Here is a 15,077-nt window from a genome sequence, read left to right as displayed (position 1 = left end):
TAGGGCTTCGCTTCTTGTTACGGACAATCACCTAGCCACCCGGGCGCTGCTGAGGGGGAGAGTAGGAGTCACGCTAGGTCAGCTCGCACCGGCTACTGGGAGCTGGCTAACTACAGCAGCAATTTTGTTTCCATTGTGCGGAGCTGTACTTCCAATTCACTGAGCCTCGCCTCCATCCTTGTAAATAAACTACATTTATTACATGTACCATTATCGCTAAAGGAGGCAGAGGAATAACTTAACATAAGACATACTGTGCAAGAAAGAGCGGGAGAGTGAAAGGGAGAGACAGAAGCCATTGCTAACTGCTAAACTAAATTAACTGTCCGATCTGAATAGTGTGTAAACGACTGTGTAATTGCGAGAAAATCGCTAAAAGAACGAGAGCACTAAGAGTGCTTAAGGAGAACTAATGTTGGTTTAAATGTGACAGGTAATTAACTGCTGAAATGAAGAAAAAAACAAAATAACTGGGTAGAGGCAGTGCAGCTATAGTCACTATCAGTCACACAAACACCCGCAACCAGAAACACTTACCTCAGCATGTCAGCACAAATCATGTCACAGAGACAGACACACTACTTAAGCAATGCTATGACTCATGAGGATTTAATTTAATGCATGAATTACTGCACGATGTATCATGAATTCCTGTTGCTCACATTAACAAATGATCAAGTCACTATGACCTAATGTGATTAGTTCACACAAATTTGCTCAGCCTGTCTGATAAAAAATATAATGCTTCATATTTCTATGAAAAAATACTCTATGGTATTTTTGACACATTTACAACATAGTGGGTAAAACATGACTTGTTTCCTTTTTTTTTTTTAAATTTTATTTGTATTGTTGAAAGCAGTGGAGTGTTGAACAGTAGAGAAAGATGCACTAAAACCAAAATCATCTCGCAGGTACCAGTTTACAAATTACAGGAGAATGATCACATATTTAAACTCAACAGAAGTGCCATAGGCTTAGGTTTTATTTCAATGACATTTGATTAAAAATTATTGAACAGATAATGAAGTCATAATGACTTAATGATGAATCAATCTCCTCATTATCTCCTCATTGTTCGCTGGCTTGTATCGACAGTTCCAGCCAATCAGCAACTAGGGGAGATCGTGCTAGTGCACAGGATGGGGAAGGGGATAAAAGGAGGCAGTGGGAGCAAGAGAGACGGTAATTCCAGGCACATGCGTGCTACACAACAAAGAAGGAGAGATGGTTGAGAAACAGCCTAAGAGGACATCTGTGGAACAAAAGTTTTAAAGAAGGGCTATGATCAGGCGAGGGGGAAGACCCAAGTTCACATCGGTGAGGCTTTCCAACAGTGGAGACTAGGAGCTATTTTAATTTTATCAGAGAGGCTGAAATTAACTTTTATGGAAGAGTAATTCAGTTAATTTTTTTGAAATAACTGTGATTTAGCATTCCTTATCTGATGATCTATTAAGTGTAAACTTATCACTCAAGTCAGTTTTATTCATATAGTGCCAAATCCTGACAGAAGTTATCTCAGGGCACTTTTCATATAGAGCGAGTCTAGACCATACTCTTTATAACATTATGTACAGCAAGCACAACACAAAGTTGTAGTCAGTTGATCATTTGTTATTGGTGAGCAACAAGAGTTCATGATACATCCTCAGTTAATTAATGCATTAAATCATCATGAGTAATGCATTAGTTAAGCATTACTTAAGTGTATGATTTTTACCCTTATTATAAAGTGTTACCGATAATGTAGAGTTTATTTTAGCCTGTCTAGTGACTAGTCTAATGTGGGCTCTTTTAAATTCAAGTGTGGTAAGTGCATCTTTGTGTGTGTGTGTTTAAGCATGCATGTGTGCGCATTATGTGTAAGCGCGGTGGATAATAGCCTACAGTGAGCCATCCTGTAACTTTTGGTGATGCAATTTCTGTATCGTGTATGTATGCTTCACAATATTAGGAAGAATGGTGTTCCATCCCTCCAGCAGAGTTCTAGAGACTTGTAGAATCTGTTCTGGCAGCACATGGTGGCCCAACACCTTACTAAGACACTTTATGTTAGTTTTTCCTTTAATTTGTCACCCGTCTGTATTTGATTCATTGTGATCCACAATGTCTTAACTAAAGTGTTTGTATTTTACTATAATTCAAAAGGTATTTACACTGTGAAAACTGAATGAGCGATGCCAACAGAAGGAAGACCTCATGTATGGAGTGACGTATTTGGTGCCATTGATATGGTTGTGGAGAAGGGAGACTGCATGTACAACATCCTTAGATCTCAAATGGATTGTGACGATGATGCCAGAAAACAACTTCCAGTTCAGAGTCCTCTGATGAAAGGACGGACCAACTTTTTCAAATTTGTTTATTATTCTCTGTCCTTAGTAGTCACGGGTTTAATTTCTTGCCTTTGATTTCATTTGTGCTGTTGTTAGATTGGTGATGGCAGTAACATTTATTAAAAATATTAAAATCTAATTAAGTGATGGGTCAACTCTTTACAGTCATCACCTTCACAGGTGAAAGTATTTCCCAATTTGACACCAAAAGGGTCTTCAATAGGAAAAAGCTGGAACTGGCCAACCAGAAGTGCAACTGGGAGCAAAATGTGAATCCTGTAATAGATGTCATGCTATTACCACTTTAGATGTATTTTTTAGGCAAACAAACTCTAAAGTGTGTACTGAAGATTTGACAGATTTCGAAGCAGCTAGGTTAAGTAATTGATATTGCATGTCCTTGTATGGGGACTTCGAAAATGTCAGTGTAGTACAGCTCATGTACATTAGTTTTATGCATTAATAATTTTATTGTTATTGAACAATCTGTTTAATGTTCCTTTGTAATTTTTGATCATTGTTTAACTAATTACAATTTGTTACAGGTACATCCAACATAAGGGGCAGAGAGTGTCAAAGACCATGGGATGTTAAGACTGGGATGGTAAGGGAATACAACAATAGGAATAGTAAAGGGTGTAGGTGTAGGGAACGAGGAAGAGCATTGCTGGTAAGACTGAACAGTGTTATGGACACAAGTGGTAAATTAAAAAAAAATATATATATATATTACATGAGGCATGACTCTACGTTATGGCTATGTTTGGGGCTCAAAAAATTCATTAAGACTAAACTTCAACAGCAAATAAACACATGAACATTTAACTGATGCTGGAGTACTAAATGTACTTAACAAAACTGTTTAAAAAATATAATTTCCCCTAATGGTGAAATGAAGTCCATCGTGTAAACATGGTCCGGGAGTTTCAAACCTTATCTGAGGGTGATGTACAAAGCTGCCACTTAAACAATGAACATATGTAGCCATAACACTGTTTACAAAACGTGCAAGACTTGTCAATCTTCCCCAGATTGGCACCAGCCTTCCACATGCATCTCTGGGTGATGCCAGAGAAGATAATCATCATGTATGGATACTGCAGGTAATAGTGGTGCAGGTCCTCCTTCATTGCTTCGATGAGGTTGACACTTGAGACATCCCCCAGGTCATTCCCTGGTTTAGGTCCCATTTATCAGATCTATTTCAGTTAGTGCACGTTAACGATAAATCCTCCATATACTCAAAAGTTAGTCATGGAGTTTCACAAGGTTCTGTGCTTGGACCAGTTCTATTCACCTTATAAATGCTTCCTTTAGGTATTATTATTAGGAAACACTCCATAAACTTCCATTGCTATGCTGATGATACCCAATTGTATTTGTAAATGAAGCCTGGTGAAACCAATCAGTTAGCTAAACTTCAAGCATGCCTTAGGCACATGCCCCCCAACACCTGAGAAACACCTTATCTAATGATAGATAAAATTACTGTGATGGCTTTGCCCTGGCCTCCAGCACCACTGTTTGGAACCTCGGAGTTCTACTTGATCAGGATGTGTCCTTTAACTCTCACATAAAACAAACATCAAGGACTGCCTTTTTTCACCTAAGTAACATTGCAAAAATCAGGCACATCCACTCTCAAAAAGATGCAGAAAAACTAGTCCATGCCTTTGTTACCTCTAGGCTGGATTATTGTAATTCCTTATTATAAGGCTGTCCAAACAAATCTTTAAATACTCTCCAGCTGATCCAGAATGCTGCAGTGCAAGGACTGACAGGAACTAGGAAAAGAGATCACATTTCTCCTGTGTTAGCTTCTCTGCATTGGCTCAATGTAAAATTCAGAATAGAGTTTAAAATCCTCCTCCTCACCTACAAAGCCCTTTATGGTCAGGCACCATCACATCTGAAAGAGCTCATAGTACCTTACTACCCCATTAGAACACTGCGCTCCCAGAACTCAGGCTTGCTTGTGGTTCCTAGAGTCTTCAAAAGTAGAATGGGAGGCAGAGCCTTCAGTTATCAGGCTCCTCTACTGTAGAACAATCTTTCAGTTTTGGTCCAGGAGACAGACACCTTCTCTACATTTGAGAGTAGGCTTAAAACCTTCCTTTTTTGATAAAGCTTATAGTTAGGGCCGGCTCAGGCTTGTCTTGAACCATCCCCTAGTTATGCTGCTATAGGCCTAGACTGCCGGGGGACTTCCCATTATGCACTGAGCTCCTCTCTCCTCCTCTTCCTCTCGACCTGCACGCATTCATATGGCATCAATGCTCGTTACTAACTTGACCTCTTTCCTCTCCCATAGTTTTGTGCTTTCTTATCTCTCTCCTCTCTCTTTCTGTCGCTTTCTGCAGGTATTTCTGCCCCTGGTGCTTGAGAGTCTGGATCTGTGACTGCAAACCACCTACTGCCCCAATGATCCTACCCAACACCCGCTGCTTCAAATATGATTATCATCTATTATTATATTTAGTTTTATTAGTATTATTATTCACCCTATTATTATAATTATTAGTTTTATTATTAGTCTCATTAATGTTACACATCTTTGTGTTACACATCTACTGTGCTATGACCCCCCCCCCTCTCTCTCTCAACCCAGCCGGTCGGTGCAGACACACGCCCACGATGAGCCGGGTTCTGTTCAAGGTTTCTACCTGTTAAAAGGGAGTTTTTCTTTGCCGCTGTCACCAAGTGCTTGCTCATGGGGGAATGTTGGGTCTCTGTAAATAAAACTATAAAGAGTACGGTCTAGACCTGCTCTACATGAAAAGTGCCCTGAGATAACCTCTGTTATGATTTGGCGCTATATAAATAAAATTTAATTGAATTGAAGGCTCTTCCACCTCAGATGACCCCGATAGACCACCAATAGATTTAGATACCATCAATACCAAGGTTGTTCCCCATGGTGTCTGTAGCTCTCTTGGCCCCACACTGAACATAGCTGTACCCAGTAATCCAGCATGGTCCATGGATGGAAAAAACACTGCAATAGTAAGAAATGTATCATATTGTAAACTATACAGAAAAAGGCAAAAGAAACAGCACTCTTATAAGATCAGCTCCATACAGTTATCTGAAAATACATTACTCCCTCTCCTTGCGTATATAAAAAAACAAACAAACAAAAAAAACAACAGTCTGCTTTACGGATTTTACATTAAATAGTATTAGAAGAGTAACTAATATTCACTTTGGTGGCATTGTCTGGATGCACATGCCATGATGGTTCCTGGCAATCAATAATGTTACTTTTCAAACACTTAGACAAAGACTGTTAATATTGATGCACAATCAACTAACATTGAACTGTACTTCATTAATTTAATTGGGAGAATACACAATCAATAAACATTGTTCTCTGGTTTATTTCTGCTGGCTCTTGAATGAACAGCATGTCGAGACGCCAACAGTTAACTGTAACAATGTTATCGTTCCATTATCTTTAATGGATTGTAACCTGCAGGAAACTTCGTTAGACCTAATAGTCATTTAACATTAATTAACAACATTGACAAGCCGCTGTCACTGTTAGATTTGCAGAACCAATTTTCGAACACAATGATAAAATATGTTTTACCATAAGTGGTTTCCCACAGTTTAATGTTAACTTGCACATGGTAACTTCAGGCTACTATAACATTACAAGGTTACTCTTCTTATATGTAATATGTGCCAAAGGTGGACGTGTATACAATAAGGTACTAAGATTACTTTAACATTTAGCTATAAAGTTTACCTTGAATTATGGAAGCTAACTTTGTTAGCAGTGACTTCACACAGCGTAGCCGGAGCCTGGTGCAGTCAGGTTGCCAGTATAGGTGGGTTTGCTTAGTGTCATTAGGCGCTCTCAATCAGATCAACCCTCTCGTCTAAATATGTCACTTCTGGCTCCAAAAAACCAAGATGGTGACGGCGAAAATGCAAGGCTCAAGGCTTCAAAACGGTAGTCCACAAACCAATAGGTGATATCAAGGTGGGTTGCCATTTGGAAGGCAATGTTTTCTAAAACATCACTTATGATGCAGCTCTCTTTTCTTGATCGCCCACTCTCTTCTCCCCCTGTGTTTACTAACATTAAGAGTGATTCAGTTCTAATGAAAGCCAGTCAGCGGTCTGTGTTAACTTTGCCTTTTCTTATCCATTATATCTGTACTCAGCTGTTAATATTGCTGTTATTATTAATACTACCTCTTTATTTACTGATACTGTCACTATCTGTTTGCACTATGGCCTCTAATAGTAGAAGTTATTCTGTTAATCTGACTCATAGAATATAAATAAAGATGGACAAACTGAGAGCTCTCTAGAAGTGAAACCAAAATACCTCGACCGTCCCCTGGTTGCTGTTTGCAGTCTAGGTCATAAACACCACCCCATCCATGTTAGCAGATGGAACATAAGCCGAATTCAAAATTCAAAGTACTACATCAAACAAAATTTCAAGTGCTGGTTTTTGTGATTAGTTTGTTTCTATCAAGCTATTCGATGATATAAAAATGGTTGTGGCTCAACATGAGTGAAAGCTGTGATTGACAGCCACTCTCGAAACTCAGCCACTCTCAGATAGATGCACTGGAGGAACGTAGCAAGCCAAGCGTTGTCTGTATTGACAATATTTGGTAAGTTGGTGATTTTTGTCAGCTAACTTGTGTTAGCTAGCCAGCTACCATTAGCCTTCTTTAATTGTTTATGCATTTGATTTTGAGTGGCCAGACTATAAAGTACTCAACCCAGAAAATTGTTTTCATTTAAACATTAAGATTGTTAGGGGTAATGATTGAAAAACCTCCAATGAAACAGAATTGTATTTAAATATCAAAACTACAGAGTCAAAGGAAAACAATTGCACAGGCTGCAGTATGAAATCTTAGCTTAACAAAAATTTGCATTACATGCTGGCAATGTAAAATGCTTTTCTGATTACATTAGCTCAAAGTAGTCGTAGAGGACATTTGTGGAGTCGATAAACTTACATGCCTTTTTGAGGACTTTTTCAGGATATTTGGGTTTTGCCAGTACTTTTAGAGCTGAGCTTAACAACAATTTGCAATCAGTTAATTGCTGAGCCTTTCTTACAATCATATCTGTATTTTCACAAAATCTTGATCTGTCATCAGACACAAGTCACAAGTATGTGTGGGTCTCGATCTCAACACACAAGATTATGTGTTTTTGTGAGATCATCATTTCTTTTAGATTTGGATACATTAAAATCTAAAAAAGGATCTGTTGCACTTGACCACAAATTATTGCATTTTGTGTCCATGTTATTGTTCTGATAAATCTGACAATGAGCGTGTATTTCCAAGAACAACTGGTGGGTTTCCTTCTAATGGTGTTTTTCAGCTATTGTCTCAGACTGCCTTTTTTCCCCCCCTATTCTTCTTACTTTGCTTGTTTGTGTTTACTGCGTTCGGCATATTTCCCGCTCTAATGGTATATCCCAGTAAGAATAAAGTCTCATTTTAATATTGTTAGCCTTGTTCCATGGTGTGGGACATTTTCACATTCAAACAGTAGGTGAAGACAAGTGCAAACAATCAGTGCAATGAAAAGTGGTTTGTAGACATCCGTTGTCTCCAGTCTTACATTACGCAGGTCAAAGTCTTTTGTGTGGTTGTGCACACATGGAAATAAAGTCACTCTCACAACATCACAAAAAGATTACATTAAAAAGTTGCAAAAACAACATAAAAAAAACAGCAGCTTGTGTTTGAACATTAACAGAAATCATCAACTTTTGGGTTTTATCTTCTCTCCCCATTAAAGATTCAGCTAAAATGTATTTGTTACCTCAGCAGTTTTTTCTTCATTAACTTGAAAAGTTAAACCCATATTACAAATCTAATTGAATGTAATATAGGCCTCGTATGAAAACATTAAAGCTTATGTAACACAAAGCCAGCTGATTTCACATTATAGATTATCATTATTATTTCAAATTTGTTTGGTGTGAACACTTTGTAAAACAGACCATCAGGTAACTTTTAGTATTACAAATAAGTTAATTAAGTTCAGGTTCCCTGCAATCATGTTCACCCAAAACTTTACTTATGTGTCACACTCGAAACTTTTGACTGCAGATAGTGTCTAATACTAAAAACATCAAAACATAGATTAAATATTGATAACATGAATATTTATTTTACAAATAGAACATGTGAAGGACTACACCAATAACCAGCAGACACAGTGCAATCCTGCTCCTGAAACAACTGAACATGATGCCCCTGCTCGGGTGTCCCATGTTGTGGTCTCCAACACACTGTGAACTCACTGTGAATGCAGCTCTGCCCCATGCTCTACATTTTGGGTCTGTTGATGGACAGTATAATGCATTATATTACAAAATAACATTTCACAGTAATTGCTGATATATTTTTAAATTACACATTTCACACAGGATAGTAATTGTTCATGAGTAAATATTGCTATTATGTTGCTGTGGTTTACCATTTAGAACATGATATTCTAAAATATCTGTCAATAAAGCTGTTGGTGTTTAGTATTACTCAGATACAATATATTACTGGTTATCAAAAAGCTTCAAAACAGTCATGTAAGTACATGATATAGTTATACATAAGTATTTAGACAGTGACACAATTTTCGTAAGTTTGCCTATTCACACCACCACAATGGATTTGAAACCAAGCCATCAGGATGTGACTGAAATGTAGATGTTCAGCTTTTATTCAGCATTAACTGTTTAGGAATTAGAGCCATTTATACATAGTCCCTCCATTTTTAAGAGGCTCAAAAGTAATTGGACAAACATACATAATTATAAATTAGAGGATTATTTTTAATACTTGGATGGAAATCCTTTGCAGAATTCTTCCTATTACTTTTATCAGTAGTCACACCATCAGTAGACACCACTGACCCAGTTCCATTGGCAGCCATACATGCCCATGCCATAACACTGCATCCACCATGTTAGACAGATGGTATGGTATGCTTTGGATCATGAGCCATTCCTTTCCTTTTCCATACTCTTTTCTTCCTTTCTTCTCTTTTATTCTGGCATATGTTAACCTTGGTTTCATCTGTCCAAAGAATCTTGTTCCAGAACTGGACAGGCTAATCTGGCCTTTCTGTTCTTGAGTTTTGCCAGTGGTTTGCACCTTGTGGTAAACCCTCTGTATTTACATTCATGAAGGTGTCTCATGATTATAGACTCTGAGAGTGATACACAACCCTCCTCGAGAGTTTTACTTGACCTGGCTGTTGTGAAGGGTTTTTTTTCACAACATATAGCCATCTCAAATTCGAGGATCATCCACTTTGGTTGTCTTCCGTGGTCTTCCAGGCCTTTTGCTGTTGCTGAACAAATGCAAATTCAACACATGGAATCAACTCCCAATGTAAGCAGATGTTGGCTGGGCCTTCGACTGGAAACCGGGAACAGATATTGGCCTGGCCGCCGCCTTGGAAACCTGAAGCAGACTTGGCGTAGGCTGGGACGGCCGAATCAGAAACAGACTCAGAAATAGGCGGGGTGTCAGCAGGGACAGCCGATTCAGGAACAGACAAGATGTCGGCAGGGATGGCTGACTCAGTAACAGACTCAGGAACAGGCAGGGCATCAGCTGAGGTAGCCAAGTCAGGAACATAGACATCGGCAGGGATGGCCGCCTCAGGAACTGGCTCAGGGTCCAGCTGGGTGTCAATCATAGCACTGCACAGTGGATGCTCTGGATAGATGGACAGCTGAGGCTTGGGAGTGCTGGGCAGCTGAGGCTATGTGGTGCTGGTCAGCTCGGAGGATTGACGTGACCTACACTTCCTTCTAGGGGCTCCAACCTCTAGATATCTTGGGGAAATGGCCAGACGAGTGCCAAAGAAAGAGGACTCCTCAGGGTCTTTAGGGTCAGGATCAGACAGAAAGGTGGTTGACATGGGAGCAGGAACCGGCAGACGGCCAGCTGAGTTGGTGGGAGGCCACTGGCTAACATACCCGAGCTGATTTGGCTGGAGAGCAGGCTGAAGTACAGGCAGAAAGTTAGCATGCCGGAGGCGAGCCAACTGGAGTGCAGGCTGGAGGCTGGCAGGCCGAAGGCTAGCTGACTTGGAAGCTGACTGGGAGGCATGAGGCTTGATAGAACAGATGATTGAGATGACAGGCTCAGGAAAAATGTGACATGGAGCAGGGCTGAAGTGTAATTTCCATCTGAAAAAGGCTGTCTGCTTGGCATGTTTAGGATTATGCCTCCAAAGAACAGACGACAACTTCATGAAGTCAAATTCCACGTCAAAAAATTTTTCCTTAGACACGTCGAGGTCCTCCCGGGGAAATGGCAGGCTATGAAGGAGCTGATCTGTTGGGTCCATGTTTTGGTCAGTTAGTACTGTCACAGTGCAGCCAGGAACTCAAATGAAAGGACACAAATGCAGAAACAAAACAGGATTCTTCATACAAGGAACATGAGGGATCACACACAGATTAACTGACAAGGAGTGAGGGGAACACAGAGACTTAAAAACACAAGGTAGGCAGGGGTAATTGGGAACAGGTGAAACACATCAGGGTGGGGCAGACAATCACAGAAGCGGGAATAAACAAAGGCAGAAGGCAAAAACAACCATAAAGACGAAAGAAAGTTCTGTTAAATAAAAAACAGGAAATAATGACAGAGTCCAGGTGTAAAGTCACTCAGAGGGGCAGATCATGACACCAGACCTTTTATCTGCTTAATTCGTCATGAAATAATGAGGGAACAGGCCACATCTGGCCACGAAACTGTCAGTCAATTGTCCAATTACTTTGGAGCCTCTGAAAATGAGGGACTGTGTATAAAAATGCCTGTAATCCCAAAACTGTTAATGCAATATTTTTGATTAAACCTTTGAATTAAAGCTGAAAGCCTAAATAAACTTCAATTACATTTTGTTGGCTACATTTTCAAATCCATTGTGGTGGTGTACAGAGGCAAAATTACAAAAACTGGGTCCGAATACTTATGTACCTAACTGTATTTTTTAGATATCTATACTCATTTTACTCACTGATAAATGTAAACTGAGAGTAAGGGGCAGGAAATTATGATTGCCTACAATGATAATAAAGGAGTCACTAAGGTTCTTTACAATCCTAACATCAATAAACTCATTTTTAGTCACTGGGGTTCAGTCAATAAATTAATTTGTTGCTTGGGTATAACATGGGTTTAATAATATTAGGAATCAAGCCATCATGCTGTATGATTGCCGTATAACAAACAATGAAGGTGGTACATATCAGCAAACTGATGGCTGACTGCTTAATAAAGCAACATGTGTTAGCTAATGCTAAGTCTTATCCTATGTTAGTTTAAGTGTCATGTCTTTAAGTTCATGAAACTCTCCCTGGCAACTGCGTAACTGAATTACTCTGAAAATGGTTGTACTTTTATGTAAAAATAGATAAGGTTGTAGCTGGCTAGTTACCAGCTGGATTTGGCTAGTTTACCTTAACACCATGGCTCCTCAGGTCACTCGGCTCTCGGTGGTTGGTTGTGAATCAGTCAAGCTGAGGAGGTATGTCGCGTGGGCCAGCGTCCTATCCACCTTACTCTACTGCGAAGACTCTGGTTGCAAAATGCGTCACAAACGCAAGACGACAGCTCCCATATTCGCAATATTTTGACTTCACCTTTGCATAGTGGCAGGAAGTAGTAATGCGTTGTCCATCTTCATGTACAGTCTATGATGCGACTGAAGTCCATCTGTCTGTATTTCTATGTATCTGACAGGCTTCTTTTCTTAGTTTCCTTCTTCACTTCCGTCCTCCCTTCCTTCCTTCTTTTTATCTTTCCTTCCTTTTTTCTTTCTTTCTTCATTGGATTCCTTCCTTCTGTCCTACTTTTTTTCTCCGCTTCATTCTTCTTTCTTTAACTGTACTGGTACAACTTTTCACGCAAAAACTTTAAAGCTGACATCAACTTACTGATTAGACCTAAGGACCCAGACCACAGTTCTCATTGTAGACCTAATAGTTTAACGTTCTTCTATCAGACTCCCAGAAATTGTAAATGAGACTCTACAGATCAAACCAAACAGGTGTGTCCGCTTGACTGATTAGATGTCTTCTCCATATACTTACTACAAAGAAATGCTTTATACAAAACTGAGCTTTACACTTAATGTCATTCCTGTCATTTAACACTGACAAGACATAACATTGAGATGCAAATGAAACATAACCAGCAGTTAAGCTAACTGGTCTTCTTCCTGTGCGAAAGAATGAATATCACTGGTTAAATGTGTTGTGTGTGATGTGTTGTTGTTAATGTTCTGCCTCCAGCAGTGGAGAACAACCTCTCTGCTGTAATGTTAGTACCGGGGAAAGTCATAATTATCCAAAACGCTGTATGGGTGCAGGTCTTATGAAATAAAACAGACTGTGGACCAAGTTATTGTCTTTGCCCCACCAAAGTTGGCGGAACTTTTGTAAAGTGCTGCAATGTGTGTTGGTCAGCTGGTCTCGTTTGTTAGAGCTAAAGTTAGATGCCTGCACTGCTTACGTTATTATGTAGATGATTGGGTATTCCAAAAAGTTTTCAAAATACAAGCTGCTGTTGTAAAGTATTCATAAAATAGTTCATCTTTATCTTGTCAAGCTAATTATTAGGTCATTATATCTAAAATGTGCTGAAGTGTTTGCCTTTTTTGAAAATGAACTACAAGATTACTGTAGTATGTACAGCAAGCAATGTGACCTCACAGTTGAGTTCCACCTTTTGCATTCTTTCAACCTTATTATTTAACGTTATTACAGAAATAGATTTTTGGCATTTGTGAATCAACTCAGAATCATAGGGATAAGAACTGCGATTCTTATGTGAAGTCATTCTTTCAACCACCTCTACTGAGAACTCATGTACCCACAGGATTACCAACTGACTGGCTCATCCTCTAAGTAGCATTGACATTAACTTACTATTTGCAACTTGGTCAGCTTCCCGATGTCAGCAGGCAGGACCTCGAAGTCATTGTCACTCAGATAGAGCGCACGAAGAGTGGCTGCAAAACAAGCATCTCTGTTAGTCTGTGTGTGTGTTTTGGTGTGTGTGTGTTGATGTGTGTGTCTGTTGATGTGTGTGTGTGTGTGTGTTGATGTGTGTGTGTGTGTGTGTGTATCTGTGTGTGTGCAGGAAGGTCCTAAACAGACTGGATTCTGATTAATACCACCAGTCAAGCCCAATTAATAATACTACCCGACAAACTGGACAGAATCAATCTACATAGACCTTCTTCCACGGATGAAACAGACAACAGACAGTGAGGCAGCTTTTGTCAATGTGCAGTGAAAAAAAAGAGGATAAGCCCTCTCTGTGTGGAAAAAAGTATTTCACATAGACGCTGATGAAGTTGTCTCGTGTAACTGTTACAACGTGGAGCCAAAAAGCTGCTTCTGCCCGTCTCGTTCCCACTGCCCCCTTTCCCCGCATCTCCTGTCTTCCTTTTTCCCTTGTCCTTTGCACAAGCATGAACACCCCCTGTTGGCTGGTTGGCTGGAATAGTGTTGTGTGACCCGGTCCAAGCCACTTTGTTTATTTCCCGTTTACAGAGTCAGGGCTATGTACAAACACCAGACTTTCTTTCAGCAAACACACAGAATGGACAGCTTCTTTTCAGCAAACACACAGAATGGACAGCATGAGGAGATATTCGCTGAGTTAGACAAAAAGTGTATTGGAATAGAATCACTTACTATACCTTTAATATGCACAAAGTATTCCAATCCATGAAAGTTTGTTATCAATTTTAAATACAGTACCATTTTTTTAGTGTTTAAGGAGAAGCTAAAGAAAAGAGTCTGTCTTGAGAGTCTGTATTGTTGCTGATGGATGTAAGTATCCACAGAGAATGATACAACGTTGCCCAACATGTTATCCACTGTATTGGGAAACTTTGGTTTGGATTGATTATTAACTCATCAATCAGTGCTCTGTCCAAAACTCCTAACCTGTTCTCTGAGTGCAGACCACTTCTCAACCACTGCCAACATGTGGACACGTGGTGTTGATGAATACGAATAACCAATGGGTGGGTAGGTAAAGAATGAGGAGAACAAAGCTGACCAACAAAAACTGTTCAGGTTAGTGTTCTTCTATCGCCCAGTCAGAACCTCACATATCAAAGTATCAAGATAGATGATCGCTCTCTTGACAAAATAGCAACATTTTAGGGAATGTAATTACTTCTTTTTTTTAATGATTGCAATAAAAACAGTAGATAGTAAGTCAGGTGCAATATTGCTGTACTCTAAAGCTAAAGTAATACACAGTATCAGTATAAACTGTAAATCTGGTGAAGCTGGCTAAAATAATACTATCAGTGATAAGTCAACTATTGTCCACAGGGGCAGCTCATCGGTGAAATTCGTAGAAGGCAGCTTCTATTTTCCTCCTCTGAGGAAGACTAATCAAGTGATTTGTTGAGAACATAATGAAAGATTGAAAACTTTAATTATTTGTCCTTTCCCCTACTATAATGTGTGTGTGTGTGTGTGTGTTTGCTTGAGTGAGTGAGTGAATGAGTGAGTTACTGAGTGAGAGTGTCCACTCACTGAGGTAGAAGAAGTTTCCAGGCAGGGAGCTCTGGTTCAGGTTGTTGTAGGTAAGGTCCAACACTTCTAGAGCTGGCAACGAACCAAAACCTCTGGGCAAGCTGCTCAGACGGTTCATACTGTGCTCAAAAACACAAACATGCCAAACATACCTTTAATTTGAGACATCTGAT

At 39.6% G+C, this 15,077-nt stretch overlaps 1 protein-coding gene across 5 annotated transcripts in view; it reads right to left on the bottom strand.

Moving 5' to 3' along the window:
• The window catches only part of rsu1 (Ras suppressor protein 1), a 51,899-nt gene that overhangs the window by 26,781 nt on the left and 10,041 nt on the right, over positions 1-15,077 (bottom strand). For all 5 annotated transcript variants that reach the window (XM_040126522.1, XM_040126520.1, XM_040126519.1 and 2 more), the window contains 2 exons: positions 14,905-15,023; positions 13,273-13,355 (listed from right to left, as the gene is read on the bottom strand). In XM_040126522.1, the coding sequence (XP_039982456.1) occupies positions 13,273-13,355; positions 14,905-15,023 (202 nt within the window). The remainder of the gene's footprint in view (positions 1-13,272; positions 13,356-14,904; positions 15,024-15,077) is intronic.

This window comes from Xiphias gladius, chromosome 5 (assembly GCF_016859285.1).
Source record: "Xiphias gladius isolate SHS-SW01 ecotype Sanya breed wild chromosome 5, ASM1685928v1, whole genome shotgun sequence".
Lineage (NCBI taxonomy): Eukaryota > Metazoa > Chordata > Actinopteri > Istiophoriformes > Xiphiidae > Xiphias > Xiphias gladius.
Note: the sequence above shows the minus strand (reverse complement) of the source record. Positions and strands in the feature narration are given on the sequence as shown.